This window comes from Amphiprion ocellaris, chromosome 6 (genome assembly GCF_022539595.1).
Source record: "Amphiprion ocellaris isolate individual 3 ecotype Okinawa chromosome 6, ASM2253959v1, whole genome shotgun sequence".
NCBI lineage: Eukaryota > Metazoa > Chordata > Actinopteri > Pomacentridae > Amphiprion > Amphiprion ocellaris.
The window spans coordinates 30,077,843-30,098,086 of record NC_072771.1 but is presented as its reverse complement, the minus strand read 5'-3'; the positions used below and the strand labels follow the sequence as shown (position 1 = coordinate 30,098,086).

At 42.4% G+C, this 20,244-nt stretch overlaps 1 protein-coding gene across 2 annotated transcripts in view; it reads left to right on the top strand.

Annotated features, from left to right (window-relative positions):
• Nucleotides 1-357: 357 nt before the first annotated feature.
• Nucleotides 358-20,244, top strand: part of efna5b (ephrin-A5b) — a 93,855-nt gene continuing 73,968 nt past the window's right edge. Inside the window, exon 1 of one of the 2 annotated variants that reach the window (XM_035951590.2) lies at nucleotides 358-1,592. In XM_035951590.2, the coding sequence (XP_035807483.1) occupies nucleotides 1,468-1,592 (125 nt within the window). In that variant the 5' untranslated portion in view covers nucleotides 358-1,467. The remainder of the gene's footprint in view (nucleotides 1,593-20,244) is intronic. The other variant, XM_023277681.3, reaches the window with a different exon arrangement.

The following is a 20,244-nucleotide window of genomic DNA, read 5'->3' as shown; positions in this document are numbered from 1 at the left end:
TATGTTTCCTTTTGTTATTTCAAAGAAGAAGAAAAAAATAAGTTGAATTAAACTAAGAGAAAGTACCCGAACCCATGATCTTCTTTGGTCCGCTGCGTCCGTTTGCATGTAATGAAATAGCACCGTGCGCACTTATCAGTCGGATCTGACAGCGGACTATCTAAAAGCGGTCCCTGTCCTGCGCACCTCTCCCCCCCTCTGTCCCCTTCCAGCCTCTACCTTTTCCGTAATTGAATTAGCTCGCTTTTAGGTGGAGGGGGAGGTGGGGGAGGGGTTTGGCTTTGTTCGAGTGACGCCCATTCAAATAATTCCAAACCAATGGGACTATCCCCCGCTCCGCCGTAACCAAACCCACTCTCTCAGTTGGCGTCTGGAGCTGCCTGCCTGCCTGCCTGCCTGCCTGCGCCCTCACCTTCCTGCGCGTCCCGGCGTTTTAAAAATCACAAGAAAGCGGGGAAGACTGTACACGGCACGCACATGGGAGAGCGCAGCATTTTTCTTTTTTTGAATTCCTGCACGATGGCTTATATATGAGGGAGGACACTTGCTGATGCGGACATAAACAAGCGTCTCCACGGACAGAGAGAGACAGAGAGAGTGAAGCGCATGAGAAAACACAACGCCGTCTGTCCTCTCCGACAACCGAGAAGGACTCCTCCCCGCCACGGCTGTGACACCACCGGTAAATCGCCGAGGACAAGGATAACAGTCTGATTTTTCTCCCTTTTTTGTACATTGGAAACGACAGTCTAACGTTACCATTCATCCGCCACTGACTGACTGTATGGCTTTAAAAAGTTGCCTGGAAAACATGGACATCTGACGTGCGCCTCACATCGTCATTGGACACATTGAGCCCCCCTCTCCTGTTTTTTTTTTCTCCATCACATCTCGGGCTGACTAATCCCCCTCTGCGATTTCGGTTTGGAGTAAGAATAAGTGTTCAGCAGTTGTCATTTGCCCTGACACTGGCTACATCCAGTCGAGCTCCCTTGCAGAAAAAAAAGAGGGGCAACACTGACTGCCAGAGAAGACGCTGCCTGTTGTGCTGCGCATTTGTGGGCTTTATGCTGATCTCACTGTTTGTGCATTAGAGGGAGAGATATTTTGTCAGCCCACCACGGATTTGTCAGAGCTGACATCCTGCACGAATTAAAAAAAAGCTCCATGATTCATCTGGACTCTCTCGCCCCGCATCCGAGAGAGAAAGCACAGTGACGCGGTTTGGTTTTGTAACTTCACATAACCTGAACAAGTGTCATCTCCCAAGTGTCACCCTCGAATGGTCGCATCACAGCGCGCTTCTCCACTCGCCTTGTCCATGTTGCATTCGTTTGGCATTCGCAATACTGCGCCAGCAACACACGGCCACATGTGAATGAGACTGTCCCGGTTGAAGCGCCCCGTACAACTCGACTGACTGACCGACTGCTGAAGAGGAATACGTGCCGAAGTTTCGCTGTAGTGATGCTGCAATTGGAAATGGTCCTCTTCGTCTGCCTGGTGCTGTTGATGTGTGTATTTAGCCAGGAGCCCAGCTCCAAAGTAGTGGCCGACCGCTACGCTGTCTTCTGGAACCGGACCAACACCAAGTAAGTGGCCTCACACCGGGCAGGTTTTCACCGCGTCCCTTCTTCCCTCTGCGTGGCTCCGCAGGTTTGCTTGGACCACATCGGTGTTTATTCTCCGCAGTGAGGGCATAATGCCAGTTAGCCGCAGGTACAGGGCTGTAGCTGAGGACTGGAGAAGGAATGTTTAAAAAAAAAAAAGACTACTGTGTTTTAATTTCAATACGTGGGTGCTCCCGAACAGCGCGTCCCCCGAGAAACCAGAGATTAAAACCGTGCGTAATAAGGCCTGGACGTGAGATTCTCGATCTGCTGTTGCATCGCTTTATCCGCTGTCAGTATTGTTCACATAAGGTCGACGGTTTCATTGGGAATTACTCAGTTGTAGGTGCAGGGACCAAGCTGAAAAAGACAGTAAAAAACCTGGAACATTATCTCGTATTGTTCGGTGGAACCAAGCTGAGTATTTACACGACCCCAGTGCACCCATTAACACCAGAATGTAACCAGTCAGGCTAAACCTGGAACAGGTCAGCACAAATCCGAAAAAAGTCAGTTTACCTACAAAATGTGGCGATTCTTTTCCACTCTTTGCTCAACACGTATTGGAAAACTTCACTTGTAGACGCACAGAACAGGCCAAACGGATCAGACCTGTGCAGTGTGAGAAAGACAGCTTCTGTGCGTCATTTTCTTTTCATGTTTTCAGTATTTATCCTGCCATGTGACTCTCTTACTGTATTGAAACCTGTGCTACTAAATGCAAGAATGTAGTGTTTAAAGGAAATATTAAAGAGCCACATCGCGAAATTAACTACAATCACCATAATGTCGTTTAGGTGCACAGAGCGATCCGAGCACATCCAAAAGTACTTACAGGAAAGCTCCACTGGTATCACAGAGGCAGGAAAACGACCATTTTTAGCAACAAAAACAAATAGTAGGTTGTAGGCCAAGTGGAATATTACAAGGATTTTTGTTAGATTTTAGTGTTTCTAATTCATAAAAGTTCTTTTTCTATGATAGCTATTTCTTCAAGCAGCTCTTGAATCATCTTTTATATGGAGGAATGGTTCACTTTGAAATTGAGCAATTTTTAAAATTAATTTTATTTAAGTTTTTATGTTTTCCAATCAGTATCATACAGTTTGTTTTTTTCTTTCTAAAAAAACAGTGTTATATCTGGACCCGTTACATTAAAGCTCACTATGGTACAGAGACAATTTTTTAAAAACTTAATTAGGGTGTTTTTCAAGCTTTTGGAGAACAAATAACAGATTAATTCACTAAAATAAACCAAAGAAGACCAACTAGCCCTGGAATATAAAACCTAGTGTTGCATGATTGTGTGAGACTGTGAGAGGTTTCATTCCACTGCGTGTAGTGAATACTGGTTACTATAGAAGCCTGGAACGTATCCTTTCAAAACTTTTGAAAACTTTCTGCAACAACGTGCAGCTCCCTTAAAATGGACAAAGTTTCCCCTAAATGTAAATGTACTTATATATTTTTTCCTATTTTTTTCAAACTGGTTGCTTGCTCAGAAGCTTAGAGGCACAAAGATGTGATCTACTGTCTCAAAAATATACAAGTGCTCAAACAGTTTATTGTAGCTATTGTCAAAAAGCTGCAGGGATAAAAAGAGGTGGCTTTTCACTTTTTCATTTCTAATAAAAAAAAGATTAAGTATTCAACATTTTACGATTTACCAAATACCTGTTAGTAGTGAAGTGAGGATTTCAGGTCTTGTTGACTCAAGTTAAAATAAAAGTTTCTCAGACATGCTACACTCCTGGAGCTGAAAGCCTCACTGCTCGGGCAGCCATGACTCGACCTCAGTGTACATTGTGCACGTTTGTCGAGACAGCGTTTCCCACTAAAAGTACCTCACGGACTTACACTGTACAGCCTTGTCCCAGGCTTATTAAGTCTAAATGCTGTTGCTGGAGTTTACAGAGATCTTTCACTGAACTGCCAATGGCACTTAGTATTTGTTGAATAAAATCCTCAGCTTACCCTCCAAGTGCGCAAAGCCATTAATAGCACACACACAACTATTTACATTCAGTTTGAAGTTTGGGAAAACATGATTTATTGCTTGAAACAATTAGTGGTCGGGGCTAGAGGACGGAGGGCCGACTGTAAGCTCTCTGCTGAAGTCGGGGCCAGTGTAGCGGGGTGTGGAGATCCTCGGCCTGATATACCATCGAGCATGACTGCTGTGGTCTAGGTCCCTGCTCCGACTTACCCCAACTGTTTATTTATGGAGCGCTTTCCTTAACAGAGGCAAACACAATTTTGAGTTAAATCCTGATTTCTGCTGTTGATAGACAGACTTTCATTAGATTTTTTTTCGCCCCCCCAACAAAAAAGTTTTGACTTGACTGGCTGCTCAGTTAACTTGATACTTTCCAGATGTGCTGACAAGTTTTCTCATTTTCAGTGAAGTAAAAAAAAAGTGTAGTTAAAAAAAAAGAGGAAATTTAAGTACTGTTAATCTCAGATCTGACACAGTAACACAAAGATGATCCACTCGACTGCATGCATGCTGTGCCTTCTCCTCTCTTTGAGTCCCCAGTAAAATCTGAGAAATAGATAGTTTCCTGAGCCTCATCTGTTTCTGAAGCTCTCACTCGCCTGAGGAAAGGAAACAGGTTTTCACAGAGGCTGTAGTGCTAACACCAGTCACTCTGTTCTACTTACTCTAAATAGAGTTTGCTTGACTCTCGCCCCTGCAGGGCTGAGGTAGGAAGCCACTAAGGTAATGTAACAGCAGAGGAAACAGGCAGGCAGGGAGAGATAGCAAACTCGTCTTATTGATGACTCAGTTAATAAATATTGAGTCCCTTTCCTCATGCATTACTGTAGAAACCTGGCGTGGCACTGTGGTGTAACTTGTCTGCGTCTGTCTTTGTTCTGAGGCTTCACAGTCACACCAAAAGTACGGCCGCTGCAAGAATTCACACTGTGGAACGCCCAGGCACACAAACAGGCACGTCTGAGCCAAAGACACGCTACTTTATGATAGCAGTAAATTAAACCTAATGGAACTTAAAGGACCATTCCCATGTTTATTTAATTTTATTTAATTTATTTTCTAGTTTGACTTTTACATTCTTTGTTATTAGCATCTGACCACAGTCATTCAAGACTTGTTTTACTACCTACAGAAAAATCCATTTGTCGCCATTCTTTTTTTAAAAAAATTTTTCCGACATATGAAACTGCAGTTTCCGCAGATTTGCCCAAGCTAGATAATGCCTCACACTAAAGCAGTAGTTTTGTTTTGTCATAAAATCTGTTTTGTTTTTAATTTATTGTACCCAAATTGGATGTTTCACATCGGTGTGTGCAATGTGTTATGCTCTGCTTGCTTACTTAATCGCCTGAAATGCACAGAAAGAAATGTTCTGGAGAAAGCCTCAGCATAGAAATACCAACTAAAATGCTTTCATTTGTGGACTTTGTCACATCTGTTTGGCTTTTTTGGAGAAGTCTACACTTGATTTGATATTTAAAATGAAAAATGAGTTTAACATCAATAAAGTAGAGAAGTAAAAAAAATAGTTTGTTACATGTGGCGGAGAAAGTTTGAAGACAAAAAAGTTAAAGAACTAGAAGCTCAAAGAGTCAATTTTACTATAGTTTGAGTCGCCGGTAAACAAAGCTTACTGGTGGTTTCTCTTATTGCTCACATTGCCATATCGAATCTCAGATGGGGAATCTCTGCGTTTGAAATTGAACTTTTGGTCAACATAAAATTAGAATTTCCTCTCCACTTTTCCAGTTGTCTGAATTAGAAGCAAATTGTAGATCAGTGTGGAATACTTTATTAGTTAAGAGTATTATTTGTGCCAGCAGTGCCACAGTCATTTCTGCTGGGTGTTTGTGTTGTTTGGTGATTTGGTCTCAGGCTGACGGGGGAATTCCTTGCTGTTTCGTTGGCTTCATTCCACCGTTGTCTCTCACAGCAGCAGCGTGAGACCAGAAACTTGTTAACTGCTTTATTATTTGGAATATCACACCTTTATCTCTCTCTCTCTCTCTTCAACACATCCACTCTTTCTCTTTTAGTTTTCTCTTTTCATGGCTCCGATTTCCTTCGAGATTTTCTCTTAATAGCTTAATGTAGAAGTTTACCACCTTACCCGTCAAAAACTTATTTCGAGGGGCCCGTTCAGAGAAGACTAAGAAATCCTGAAGTTTCATGTGTCCTTAGAGAGTTTCTTCAGTTTGAAATAACACTTCTCTCTGTGGATTCTGCCCTTCTGCTATTCCGCTGACTTTCTTTGCTCGTGAGCATTTATTCTAATAAGGGGACAGACAGCGGCTCTAATGATGTCTCAGCTGTAGTGCCGAAGAGACGGCCCTTCCCTTCCCTTCCCTTCCATTCTCCTCCTCTGCCCTTTCTTCTTCCCCATATCCCTCTTTGCCTTTCTTCCGTCTTGCCTCTCGGCTCTCTGCTGCCTCTCCCCGTCCCTTCCTCTCTCTCTCTCTTTCTCTATCTCTTCCTCCCTCCTCTCCTCTCTCTTCTTTCCAGGCACAGAAAATGAATGAATACAATTAGATATTTTCGGAGTCCCTCCACGGTTGATGGTGGAGAAAGACGCGCAGAGGTCAGGCACACTCTGAGAGGAGCTCAGGGAGAGGTCACACACATACGGCGAGGAATAACCAAGCAGAACGTTGGCCTGTGAATGACAAACTAGTAACTAGAACTCTCCTTGAAGTGGAAGGTGTTATTAACATAAACAGTTTGATGCGGTTGTGGTCATGCAAATTGCTCAAGGTGATTTGTGTTTTGCTGCACAATTTGTAGCTCAACAAAGATGCTATTCCAGCACACTGCTTTGAGTTGTACTTTTCAAATTTGCATTCTTAAAATGCACAGAAACTGAGGTGTGCATATGTTTAGATGTAGTTATAGAGTTGCGTCGGTGGTGTCGGCTTGCTTTTGTTGCAGCCATGTCTGTGCCTGTTTTCATGTGCATGTGTTCGTGTGCATGAGGTCATAAAGATAAAGATAAAGATAAAGTTCTTTATTTCTCCCCACTCCAGGGGAAATTTACATTGTTACAGCAGCTTATGTAACAGTAGACATAGTGATAAGAATAAAAGAATAATAGAACAATAGTAATAATATTTACAATATATACAAGGGTGACAGATGAGGGTAAAGTGGCTTAACAGAAAAAATAAAAATAAAGTTTAAAAGTGCAGAGATGTGCAGTGCAAGAATGTAGGGCTTGTTTCCTTTCCTTCAGACTCTCAGATAGCAGAATAATTACATTGTTCTCCTTTTGACTTCTCATTACCTGTCACAGACCAATGGGACCCGAATAAATCTCTTGTCAATCCGTGCCTGAATGTATGTGTGTGTGAATGCTGACCTTACACAAAGGCACGTACGCCTCGAGGTGGAAAACTCATCTTTACACCCATCTGTCACTAACAGATGTGAAAATTTTATATGCTAATATTATTACATTCGCTTTTATTCATAAAAATTCTTCAAATCTTGAATTTAAAAAAGTAAAAGTTTGTTGCCTGTGATTTTTGATCCCATTCTTCTCTGCCCTGTCTTCCTCTTCATTTTTAAACTCTGTCTGAGCTGTGTTCTGCTCTCTCCCTCCATCTCTCTGTCTGAGGGCTGATTAGTTCTCGTTAATGACCCCTTGCTCTGTCATTTTTTCATGCCCGTGGCATTGGCAGACGCAGGCAGTGGCCGAGCTGCGGTTGACGGCGAATTGGAGGGCGGACACAAAGAGAAGGAGTAATAAACACGGGACCTGACGGAAAACCGGCAAACTGTAATGATGGTGTTGTGTGATATAATACTTTTATTGGGTTTAAATGGCAGTTTGTGTTTTCTCACCAGACCTGTAAATGCACTTTCCATTTAAATGAGATTTTTTTTTTCTATTAACTAGAAAATGAGCCCAGCAGGCAGTAGTCAATGCTTAGTCAATGTGCTTGGCAGAGCAGCTGTTCTTCAGCGCGCGGTGGAAGAGGGGGAGGACTCTTGGCCGTGACCCTTGTAGAGGTGCTATGCGGCGGACAGAAGCAGCCCTGTCGCCGGGGGTGCCTGGTGGTCAGGCTGTAGTCTTGGATATGCTAATCCTGTTGAAGGCAGCCTACAACTGGACAGAAAAGACATTCCCTCTGTCTGTGTGTGTGTGTGTGTGTGTGTGTGTGTGTGTGTGTGTGTGTGTGTGTGTGTGTGTGTGTGAGTGTATATATAGATTAATGACTATATTATTTCTAAACACATTTTACTCTTCAGAAATCTTTTCAAATTCAGACTTTTATGTGTTTGAGCTATTTCAGGTGCTTTCTAGTGGACAACTCATATATATATATATATATTTTTGACTTTTTATTTGCTGAGTTGTTCAAGCAAACACAGCAATGAAAAAACCTATTTTTGCCCATGATTAGATAAATGTTGTGCAGCCTGACTGAGGTTAACAGTCCAAAATACCAAAGTCTGTTATCCACCTGGATATCTTGTCTGTATTGACAAATGTGGACAATCGTATTGAATGGCGGCTTCATTTCAGTCGCACGTTTCCCTCTCTTTGCCCAGGCAACCACATTTTAATGTCCAGGTTTTTGTTTCCAGAGTAATCACTCCAAGGTCAGATGGAGCGCTGAAACACTGCTATCAGCTGAACGATCTGTCTTTTAGCCCTCATTCAACCCTTGGCATTCAACCCTTGAGGGAACATTCTGTATAGCTTTACTTGGAAACAATAAAGTATTAACCAGCTTATGCAACATCCACATGTGCAAAGCTTGATGCAAGACTTATATTCTGGCACAAGAAAGATGAAAATAATGTTTGGTTTGTTGCCTTTGTGCTAGCTGCATGTGTTTGTTTATTCATGGGCTATTTCTTTTCCTGTATCCCTGCTATTCTGTCTTATTCATTCAAAGTTGTAGAATTTGTTTTGCCAATTTTTCCCCCCTAAAGTTACCTTATGCCACCCCAGTCCAAAGCTGGATTTTTACTGGAAACACGTTGGTAGATTAATAGCTAAATGGAGAAAGTAAAGAGAGAGAAAATACACACAAAGGCTCGATTCATTTTAGGAGACCAAAAAGCAGGAATACAGGATTATTCCAAGTCCAATAAGTGTTGAATCGTCATTCTAGGAATCTCGCTATTGTGTATTCTAGGTCCTCGTTCTTGGCTGAAAATGGCGCTACCATATCCTTCTCCAGGTCCTCTGCTCTCCTCTGTAAGATGGAGGCTTAGAAGCAGCTGTTACTGTAGTAACGCTCAGTTGATCTACTGCCCCTGGCCAGAAAGGGGCGCTACTGAGAGAGCTCTGATTGCCTCCTGTGCCCTCTACTCTCAACTTAATGCATTTCGAGAGTACAATTGAAGTGAAAGCCACACATATTTGCTTGATGTAAACCAGCTCTTTATGCTTTGGTTGATTTGACCTCGTTAAACTCATTTACTGTCAAAGTCATACTGTATTTACAGCAGCTACACGTAAAGGCCAAAACAGCTGATGGGTTTAAATTTTATTTTTTTTTTTGTCACCGCTTACTTTTCAACTGGAAAATGTGACGGGAACGATTGAGACTGTTCGGTTTTTGCCAGACACATTTTCCACAGATAATTCCTTTCATGGTAGGCTGACTTCGGACTGTACGCTGCCGTTTTCCTTATTTAACTTGGGGGGCTGCGGGGGAGTGACTGGATGTTTTTCTAGCTGGGCAGCAGTGTGGAGAATAGATCCCAGAAGAGAACACATCTCTAGCTTGTGAATAGAGACCTAATTGACGGGTTGTAGCCAGTTGTAAATGACTCATGAGGTAATTCGTCTTCACAGACAGACTAAGAAACACACACTGGGACTGTACAGTTGTGTGGCCTGCTTTCCGTTTGGTATTGACACAATCTGCTTGGAGTATTTCCAGACTTTTGTATCTCCAGAAACACATCTTAGCAGTTCTTCTTAGTTCTTCTAGCCTGGGATGTTGCCATTACCAGTATGTGGTAAATGTCTTTGGGATTGAGTGTTTCTTTGTTTGCACAGTCACAAAAAAGTGAAGGAAATTCAGGGGAAAGGACTAATTGATTCCTTGGCCTTGTTTTCATATCAACACCTCTTTTGCAAAGTTCCCCCCTCGCTGTGACAATTATCCACCGACCTACATATAAACAAACAAACAATGTTGCTTCCACTTTGTTCAGCCTGCGGTTGTAGCGAGACATGCCAATAATAAGCTAGCTGCATTAGCCTGTTTGAATTGACAGTAGGGAAAAATACTAGCAGCCAATGGCCCCCTCCAACGCTGGGCTGCGAGACTGAAAGGCGGCCATTGTTCTGCTCTGTCTGTCCACTCCACATAGCCGGGGCTGAAAGTAATGCATGCGTTCTGAACGGAGCGAGAGCGAGAGAGAGAAGAGAAAAAAAAGGGAGGGCAAAGGAGAGGAGTGAGGGAGAATGGTGTGAATGGCAAGGCGAAAGGGAGAGTGCACAGCTGAAGTTGTAGAGTACGCTTTTGGACAGAAAAAAGGGAGGACAGGAGGAGTATAATGCAAGTGCCAGACACGAGGAGAGAGGCATGTAGTAGCCAGGGGTGACACAGTGTGTGGAAAAGAAAAAGGTGGCATTTTCCCTCATTTCCAACTTGCCTTACCCATCCTCTCTCATCTGCTTCGCCCCCCTCCCACCTCCCTCGTCTGCCCTTGCCAAGGTTTAAAGATGCATGTGGCTTGCTGCCTGTCCGTCTCTCTGTCTCCCTGGTGGTGACAGTGGTCGGTCGGTTGGTGGTGGTTCTCCCGGGGACAGACTCCGGATCTTCGCCCTGAGGAGATGTTGTCTTTGCGGTTTGGGTTTTTAGTGACACTGGGGCTATTTTCTACAGAGACGGGATTAAGCCTGCTCAGGTTTAGACCCCTGCTTTGTTTCCTATGACACAGAGGACTCTCACACACAGGACTGTGTTTACTTGGGGGTTGGTGCCATGGTACTAAGTTGCATCTCGGTCTTAACTACTGTGACACATTGCACGCTGTGCCCTTGAAAGTGCATTTTCCACTGAAAAGCATGCATCATAGCTGGAATGCCAGGGCGTGTGCAATGTAGCAGCTTAATGGAGGGTTTCATTCCAAAATGCTGTATATCTGCTGCGGAGACAAATTGCTACAATGAGAAGGAGCTGTTTTTGTCCTCAGAAGTAGGTCTCTTTTACAACTGAAGATTATGAAAAAAACCTGTCCTTTTCATTGTGATGAATACTGTTGATAATTATGCCCGATTGTGATTCAGATGGCAGATATCTCATTTTGAAACAAATCTCTTCATATTTGTCTTTGACTCAGCTTGTCTTTCTAGTTGCATCAGTTTGAAGGCTCAGGGTCTAATAAGACTAAGTGGGATTCTGACAAAAAGTGAAATGAAATAATTGAAAATAATTTTTCAGATCCATCATACTGTGTTTTAAAAATATCTCACCTCGTAATTTAAAGTTGGCTAAAATGAACTTTTTTGGCTACTACTTTGGCATGAAAAGCTCTTTTTTTCGGATCTTCTCTCCTGGCTCCGAGGCTTTTATTGGGCAGCAGACGTTTGATCTAAACTCTAAGAAGAATCTGGAATCAAGCAGTTAATAAATCATTTTTGAAAATGTGTAACACTGAACTGAGTCTAATGTCTTCAGTTCAGTTTGGCTTTGATGCTAAGATGAGCAAGTGCTTTGTGTGTGTTTGTGTCTGCATGCACATGTGCGTAGTTATTTGTGCCCATAGGTAAGTTTGTATGTGTTTGCATGTTTATCCTGATCCGACCTCTGCTTTGAGGCCTTCTTTAATAAAGCGACAGAAACACAGACCCGCTACTATAGCAGAGCGCAGCACTATTCTTGACCCAATTCTCTGAGCCTGCTCCTCTGAGAGCTGCTTGATAGTTTTCCCATTTTGTGAAGTTGCATTGTGTGTGCGTGCGCATGTCAGTCTTTGTTTACGTGCCGCAGTTGGTATTCCTGTGTGAAACTGTACTGAGTGTGCTTTTTTTCCCCTGAAGAGAAAACGATTGATCCCCTGAATGTGTGATAAATCCCATCTTCACCCTCTCCTCTCATCCGAGCCCAGCTTTGACTGGTCTGGCTTACTCTGAACATTACCCCACATAACCAAATATGACACCCCAAAGAACATAGACGGACACCGACAAACATATACGTGCTGCTCTGGTTTGGAAGGGTAGTTCATTATTTCTTTAGTGAGGTTCAAGTTGCAGGAGATGTGGTATTTATTCTGCTTGTTTATTTTCTTCCTCTAAATCAGCGAGCAGTGAGCCTTGGAGTGCAGCAGCCTTTGAACCGCGGCCTATCCCATGACTGCAGCCCTGGGTATTAACCCAGAGCCACTGAGAGGCTTAAAAAGCCATCAGCTCATTGTCCGGAGACACAAAAACCCCCTTCCTCTAAAATCCCCCCCATCCTTCTCTTCTCTTTTTCCTCCTTCCCTCCTTTCTTAAGAATGCCTTGAGCTGGCCTCTGCTGGCATTCATATTAATCAGTTTTAAGGGTCTAATGAGATAAGTGAGACTTAAGGGGAGTCCCCAAAGTGGCCTAAGCCCTCCTGATAAACAGAGGTGATGTGCGCTGCCTATGGCTACATCCTCAGGAGTATGTGTGTTTTTCCTCTAGGATAGGCATGCATACAAAAGTTTTTAATGTCCTTAATCTCACCATTGAGCTTTGAGACCCAAAACATCACTAAACTAGAGGAGGCAATCATCACCTGGCCTTGTAAATGTCGACGCGACGATGGATTTATAGATTTTGGTTGGTTTCCATGCTTTTGAAATGGTTGGTGGATGTGTGCATTTTTTTTTAAAAAGGTTTTTTTCCTCAGTACTTCCCTCCTTTTTCTTAATTCACACACTCCATGCTCTCTGTTCCGTATCCCGCCAAATATCCCAGGAATATAGGCCAGTTGGTTTTCCTCCCGCTCTTTTGCTCTTTGTGCCATACTGTCCTCTCGTTCTTGTCCTCCCGCCCTTCCTCTTCTCTTGTGTCTGGGATTATCAGATCTTTAACTGTACTGTCCTTGGCTCCAGGGGTCCTGCTGAGGTGACCCAGCATGCCCACTGTCAGCATTAGGCTCAGTGTTGTGGCTGCAGCTCTTGACTGACAGTCGCCTCCACTCTCTTTCAGTTTCCCCCTGTTTTTTGGTTTGTGTTTATTTTCTTTTAATCTTTTTAAAACCCTAACCCCCTTCCCCACTTCTACTTAAGATCTCACCTCCAAGATAAAGCTACCATGTGTGTGTGTGTGTGTGTGATAAAACAGTGCGATGAAATGAAAATATGACAACAGCCAGACACAAAGAGGTAGACGTGTCTGAATCAGTTTTTTTTTCTTTGACATATTCAGAATTTCAGACGTCTTAAAATTGCATTCATTAGGCAACAATGATTAAAGCTCAGCAAGGATAATGTTTTAAAGCAAATTTAATAATCTCTAATCTGTAATAATCTGCAAACTTCACCAGCTGTAGAAATGAGGGCTCAGTAAACAATAAAAATTGCCAGTTTGTTTAAAAATTACCCTTGAAAAGTTGTGTTTGATTTATTACAATAGTAAATTTTTCCCCGTTTAACTACAAACAACTTTCTGGTTCAGAGGCTTAGTTTTCTCACGCATTCGGGCTCTTGTGTAACAGAGGGTTTGGTGGAACTATACAGTCGAACTACTGGAGTAGCTGTGAGGCGGGACAAGTCCTCAGAGAGTTCAGTTTCACCTGCTGTTCTGTTCCTCAGGGCCGCAGGACTCCACAACCGGAGACATTCCAGCCAGGATTAGAGCGTGCATTGCAAACGGAAGCACAAATAGGAGGGAGCGAAGTGGCTTTCTTTCACAAACGAAATAGTGTTTGCCCTGGCTGTTTTGTGTTTAATGCCCTTTTGATATTTTCCAAGGACTGCTACCATTTTGTGGCACTGCAAGCATAATTGAACAAGTTACATTTTCAAGACATTATAAAAAAAAGTGTACAATATTAATTCATAAGTAAAATCTGTTTAAAAAAATATGTAACCACTAAAATTGAGAAATGACAAAGAAGTAGAAACCCCTGTTGAAATACAATTAAATAATTGTGCACAGAGAAATTCGACAATTGTTTTACTTTTTTATTTTAAAAAAAAATGTGATGTCAATATAACATCTTAAAGGGAAATGCAATCCAGTGCAGCAGTTATCTTTTTTTTGTTGGAAAAATTATTTTTTTAAATGTTTTATATATATTGATAGATTTCCCCTTAATCAGATTTTCATAGATTTGAAAGTTTGCACTGTTCAATTTTTTAGTTCGATTCTATAAAATGCAAAAGTGCTGTCTGTTTATTATACCCATTATGGAAAAGCCTGACAATTTGCAGATGTTTCATTGGTATTTTTTATGAGGTACAGAGTTGAGGTAGACTATTAGTCTGTGGGAAATGAGATGCATCGTATTTTTCATATTGGATTAGAGTGCGTGCTTGGCTTTGGGTGGAGTGATGAAATATTCATTACTGTTTGTGATCTCTGAGAAGAGTAGCACTTGCAAACCTTAGCACGCAATTCAAGAAAAATCCAGTCAAGGTAGACATGTTTTCAGCATGAAGGTGATTTGGATCATGCGACTTTAAGCAAAAACATTCACAATGACTGATGATAGATTTTATGGTAACTTTTTAGACTTCTTTGTTGCTTGGATGGATTTGTTTGAAGCCAGTTTTCTGTTTAACAGACTGACAGGTTTCAGTTGCCAGGTCCACGAAGGTGTCAGACTTGTCAATCTGTGAGTGACATTGGGTTTGCAGCAGTTTTAATAATGCAGTCTAGCCACACTTTTTATATCCTTTCTCTGCGATGTAAAGAGCTGTCCTTATATTATACCCAGGTCAGATTGTGTCTGCTGTCGTACATTAGCAGCAAAGCCTTTCCTGCCTGTATCACTGGTAAGAGGAACATGGCACGAAGATGGCTGAATTATTCACACTCATAATCGGCCTTTATGTCCTGCTGCCAAGCCTGGCCCCACTGTTATTCTAGTGCATAATTGATAGTGCTCAGAAGTGGAAAAGTTAGAATAGCAGAAGTAATGCGAAGCGAAAGTGTAGTCAGGCAGCACAAGAAGGGAAGAGGGGGATTGGTGGGGTAGCGAGGGGGATGGAGGGGATGGAGGTGGGCCCCTATAGGAGTTTTTACACCGAGCTTGTGTTAGCCTTTACGGGGCTTAGGCCCAGCTAGCGTGAGGATCGCGTGTGTAGGCCAGCCAGACTAGTCTTGGGGGGGAAGAGGAGAGGGGGATAAAAGAGGGATAAGAGGGGGATGAAAGGAGGTGGGAGGGAGAAGAGATGGGGATCCAGAGTAACAAGGCCTGACACTGAGCTGGCCCAGAATGTGGTCTCATTCTCCCCCCCAAAGTTATTCTGGAGCACCACTGTGGGCAAATGTATTTTTGAAATTGAATTGAATTGAATTACCGAACGAAAAGGCTTATTTCTGTCTTTTCAATTATTTCGGGGGAATAATCAGAACGGTTCTGTGCAGTCGATTTATACTGAGGGGTTTGGGTTTTTTGTTTGGACTTGATCCAGCAGGGTTTTTTTTCACTACCTGCTTGCTCAGGCAGGTAAGACAAGCACTGACATCACATTACAACCATGCAATACAATGATCAATAAACAGCAAGCCCCAGAGAAGGGCAGTGATTGGCTCCATTCCAACAGTAAAGAGCAGCCGTCTATTGAGAAATTGATTTAGTCAGCCTCTTGAAAATGTTTAAAGACAATACTCAATTTAGAAATAGGAAAAATACTACTGTGCCATGTGTCATTTTATTTAACTTGCAGCTGAACATCTTTACCTAATTCCCTAAAGTATTTATTCATATATTATTTTAAAACCATTAGTAATGTTTGATATTTCTGTCACAAATTATCATGTTTTCCTCCTCATAACTTCCGTCTTCTGTGAATTTCCCTAATTTAGTGGAACTCCTTTCCATTGAAGTTTGAATGTCTCAGGTGAAGGTGTTAACACAGCCCCAGGTGTAGTCTATTTAACACCTCTCTGACCCTTAACAAAGCCTTACTAACTGCTGCCTAGCTCTGTCTTTTGTGTTCCATAACAAAGCCCTTTAGCTTCTAATAACACCACAGCACCGCCGGTGTCAAGAGAAACCTGAGATAAGGTCCACATCAGAGAGTTGGTGGGAACTGTTTAATCCGCTTCTCGAAACCAAACCAACACACAACAGGCAGGGATCATGTTTGGCAAAGTGGCTCCGCTTTGATGGAGGGATCGGATGGTGCGAGTCGGAGCGATGGGGATGATGGAAAATGGAAAGGCAGCTAAATGCCGGTAGTCTGTTACGGAGCTGTGAAAGAGAACATCTGGAGAATAATACAGGGAGTTGTACAGGGTGTGCATTAATGTGCAGCCACACAGACAGACATGCATTCACAATAATAGCATCTCTGCAGTATTACATGCTATTCTTTTATGATCACTTCTTTATCCTGCAAATTCATTCAGGTTTTGTGACTCTGATCACAACAATTAGTCGCTCAATGACTTCAGTTTTTTTTAGAGTCAAATAAAAACAAAACAAAAAATAAAACGATAAAGAGCAGTCAATTAATTTTCACTATCATTGACAGACTTCATCTTTATTTCCTAAAATTCTCTTTGTAAAACCAGCACTGATGTTGCTTTAGCTGTGCTAAACACTGCATTAACATTTAAATTAAAGCTTTAAATCCAAGCTATATATTTTTGGTCAGCATCACTTTTGCAATATATTAGAAAGTATCTTTCAGCGGAGTCACTACAATGTGGCCATAAAGCCGTCGAGTGGAAACATTAACAGCGATATGTCTCAGAAACTCATAAAACCAATTTATGAGTGCACTTAAGGCCCATACACCTACTGGAGCCATTCTGTAAAGATGCAGACAGAGATTGCACCAAACTCTCCCCAATTACCCACGTTTAAAAGTAATAAATGTGGATCGATAAGTGATAGAGGGGGGTTAATCTGTGACTTACCCAGTTATTTCCAATTTAGACACTCCTTTTCAAACTAAAATTGCAGCATTTACAAGCTTACCATTGATTTGTTTTATTGTTTTCTTCCTACAGGCTAAATGCATTGAGCTGTTTTCACACTCCAGAATGAATGTTCTTATCTTCTGTAGTGTTTAAATTCTTGAGAGACTTGCTGTTATCGTCATATTAAAAAAAGGAACTGGAAGGAGCTTTTTTTTATAGCAATTATTATTTTTATGTGCGAATCACTCATTTTCAGATTTTCCCCAAATGAGAAAAAAAATTTTAATTAAAGGAAACTTCAGTAATCAACACAAGAACATTAAGTAAACAAAGCTGCAGTTCTGGTGTGTGGAAACGAGAGCTGCAGCCCTCTGTGAAATACATTCTCCGTCATCCAGGATATGTGAACAGGCCAGTATGCCTAGTTGAGCTCATATGCTTATTTATTTACAGGCTCAGTGTGCCAGTGCTGGGATGCTATTGGCACTGGCAGGTATGGATTAGACCCCTCTCTGTCTCACTGTGAAGTTAATTGAGGGATTCCTCCTCCCACAGTGGACTGGGACTGTTTCAGATCTGCACGCAGACTCGCCTTACAAAGCACTACACTTTCAGTTTTAATTTGAGTTGCCGATTTCTTGACTTCAGTCTGATGAGACAGCATCCGATAAGTCATTTCTCTGTGACCTTTTACACACTGAAGCAAACCCCCATCATCAGCCACCCCAAATCCCCCTATCGCCTCTAATGTAATGCCATTAATATGATATAATGGCTTATTACGGTGTCACTAATTAGATTGTACGGCAATTAGATGTGTTATCGTCCTGCTCTGCCATTAATTGCTTTGCTAATGGTTTGCTTTTGCATATTTACATGTAACTGTGCAATTATTCGACATTGCTCTATGCATTTATGTTACAGGAACTAGGCAAAAGTTCCTGCATGTAAATTCCTTTCCCTTTCTATAGAGTCATGGACCCTCATAATTTTCTAGGCCTAATTAGTGTATTATCAAGAAAAAGTCTCCTCAGGAAATGCCACTGCTAATGCCCTTGGATGGCATTTAGTTTAAATTCACACGTGGATGATAGAGGATGAGCTACAGTTTTTTTCTGATACCTTTGTTTGAACATATGTTATTTCTTTTGCATACAGCTAATTAATTAAATGTCACAGCAAAGCTCAGATTAGCCGTGTGTTTATTTGCTTGCAGAGAACATAGTGATGTATGAGAATGTGAGAGAACGCTGTTGATTTACGATTGATGTGGTGTTATTTGCTTGTCGTAGTTTATTATACGATTATGTAAATATATAAAAAGCACTTCAGTTGTTAGAATATGAGTTGATTGTATCTCTGTGGCAATTTACCTTTTTTCTTGTTTTCTACGTCCTTGAAAACCATGAAGAAAACATGACTGTGGTATATGCTAATCTCCCCATGGTATTGTATGTTATTGCGTGTGTTGTGCAAATGTTTTACTTTCACATATCTGGACACGGAATAATTCCTCTCCTTCTGGCTTTGTTTTCTCTGTGTCTCTGCTGGTCTTTTAATTGTGAATTTTTCCAGTGTTTTACAGCCCAGTAATGATTTTATAGCAGGCTGTTTTATACCGGTGTCCAAACCAGCAGCCTGGGGAAGATTGAGTGTGTTGCTGCTGTTGGGTAGTGAGCTCTAATTGGAAGGTCAGGGGGACGTGTTTGAGAGTAGCAGGAGATCACCTGCATACTGCAGATTTAAAGGTTATCAAAACCCACCCGCAGACATAAAGATGTAATTTTCTCTTCATTATATTAGCCATCTGGATGGAGAATATTGCATGCTGAATTGATTAAATTTATAAAATTGGGCTTAAACTTGCCAATGATGCAAATATGCTAACTTCATTCCATGATTTGTATTAAGTTCTCAGTGTATATTCATTGTCACTATAACTGCGTGTTTTAGTTTGATAGGTGCATATTTTAGACTTTAGGTTGCCACTTTTTCCATCGAGCCATGGTGTCCCTTCTGAAGAACAGCTGCCTCTGGTCCTGCATGGCATGCCAGGAGTTAACCACAGCCTAGACTTGGCTGGGAGGCTGAGACGTCTGTGCGTTTGACGCTATGTGTGTCTGTGCGGCTCCATTTCTGCATTTCGTGCCACATTTCGTGTCTATCGCCAGCCCTTCTCTCACGCTTGCCTGGTCCCGTGTCGTTGATGGGGTTTGGGCGGAGGAGGGGGTTGGTGGCCGGTAGATAAGTGGTTGATGTCTGGCTTACACCGCTGATGTAGGCTGGGTAGGCTGGGCCACATGGCGGGTCCACAAAAAAAAAAGAATCTCTGGGTGATTCTTGGCACGCAATGTTCAGAGCTTCACATAAACACACAGCACTCGCAGACAGAATCTTACTGTACATTCACAGACACACACACACACACACCTTTGACATTTGGTGACACAGAAAACCAGTATTTTTCCGGCTTCCATCCTGATTGGGGTGGACATGTGCGAGCTGTACCGTGCACCTGTTTATATCCGTGTCTGCGAGTGTGTGTTGTGCTTTCTGTTTTTGTGTGTGTGCATGTGCAACCAAGTGTGCCTCCGTGCTTTTCCACCCACCCTTGGTAGCAATACAGTTATTGACAACCGAAGGAAAGGTGAAGGTTCTGCAATCAAAGAGGCAGAATGTGCTGACCAGAGCATCCAACGACAAAAGGAGTGAGCAGTGTGGGCTGAGGAAAGGGTGCAGAGAAAGTAGATACACCATAAACAGCCTGACTCAAATGAACCGGCCTGGCTTGCTGACCAACGCTCCTCTATTTTATCTCTTCCCCTTCTCGCGCTCCTTCCTCTGTTTCTTTTTCCCTCTCCTCTTTTTTCAGAGGGCTGTCTGCCATTAAAGCAAAGAGAATTGATTTTCTCATCCCTTCTTTTCCCCCCTTTCTTTTATTTAATACCCCTCTGCCATCGCCTACCCCTCACAGCCCGAATCAATACAGTATCTGCATGTATGCCGGGATAAAATACAAGCACACCACACTGTAACAGTGTCACAGTGGGGGTCGACTATTCTCAAGCCGCTTCTTCATTCATCCTTTTACCTGTTTTGTGTGGCTATTGTGCACTTGGTTTGTGCCCCTGTGCCTTTCCTCAATCCCCTTTTGTAGTTCGCCTTCTTGATGATATTGTTCAGTTTGCGTGCCTCCTCTCCTTTGTTGCAACCTCCCTCTCATCGCAGCGAGGACATAATGCAGAAAGGTGACAAAGTTAAGAGAATGCATTTACTGCGCTCCTCTTGTGCCTCCTCCTCGGGATGGTTTGTAATGAGTCTGAATGCATGTATGTGGGTGTGTTGTGAGTGTAAGTAATGACTCATATTGGTTCTTATGGGGTCAGAAAGAAAGAACACGCACAACGGATCATGACACTCACCGTTACAACCCTTTTATCCTGTGTGGACACTGTGAGTGGGTGCATTTCAGGGTTGTGTGTGTGCGTGTGAGTTGACTACACTATATATGCAGAGCTGACTCTATCTGCAGTCCTCTTTGCTTTAACCTTCCCTTTGTCCCCACTCTTGCTTTTGTCCTGAGAGGAACGGAAACAACGAAGCAGCA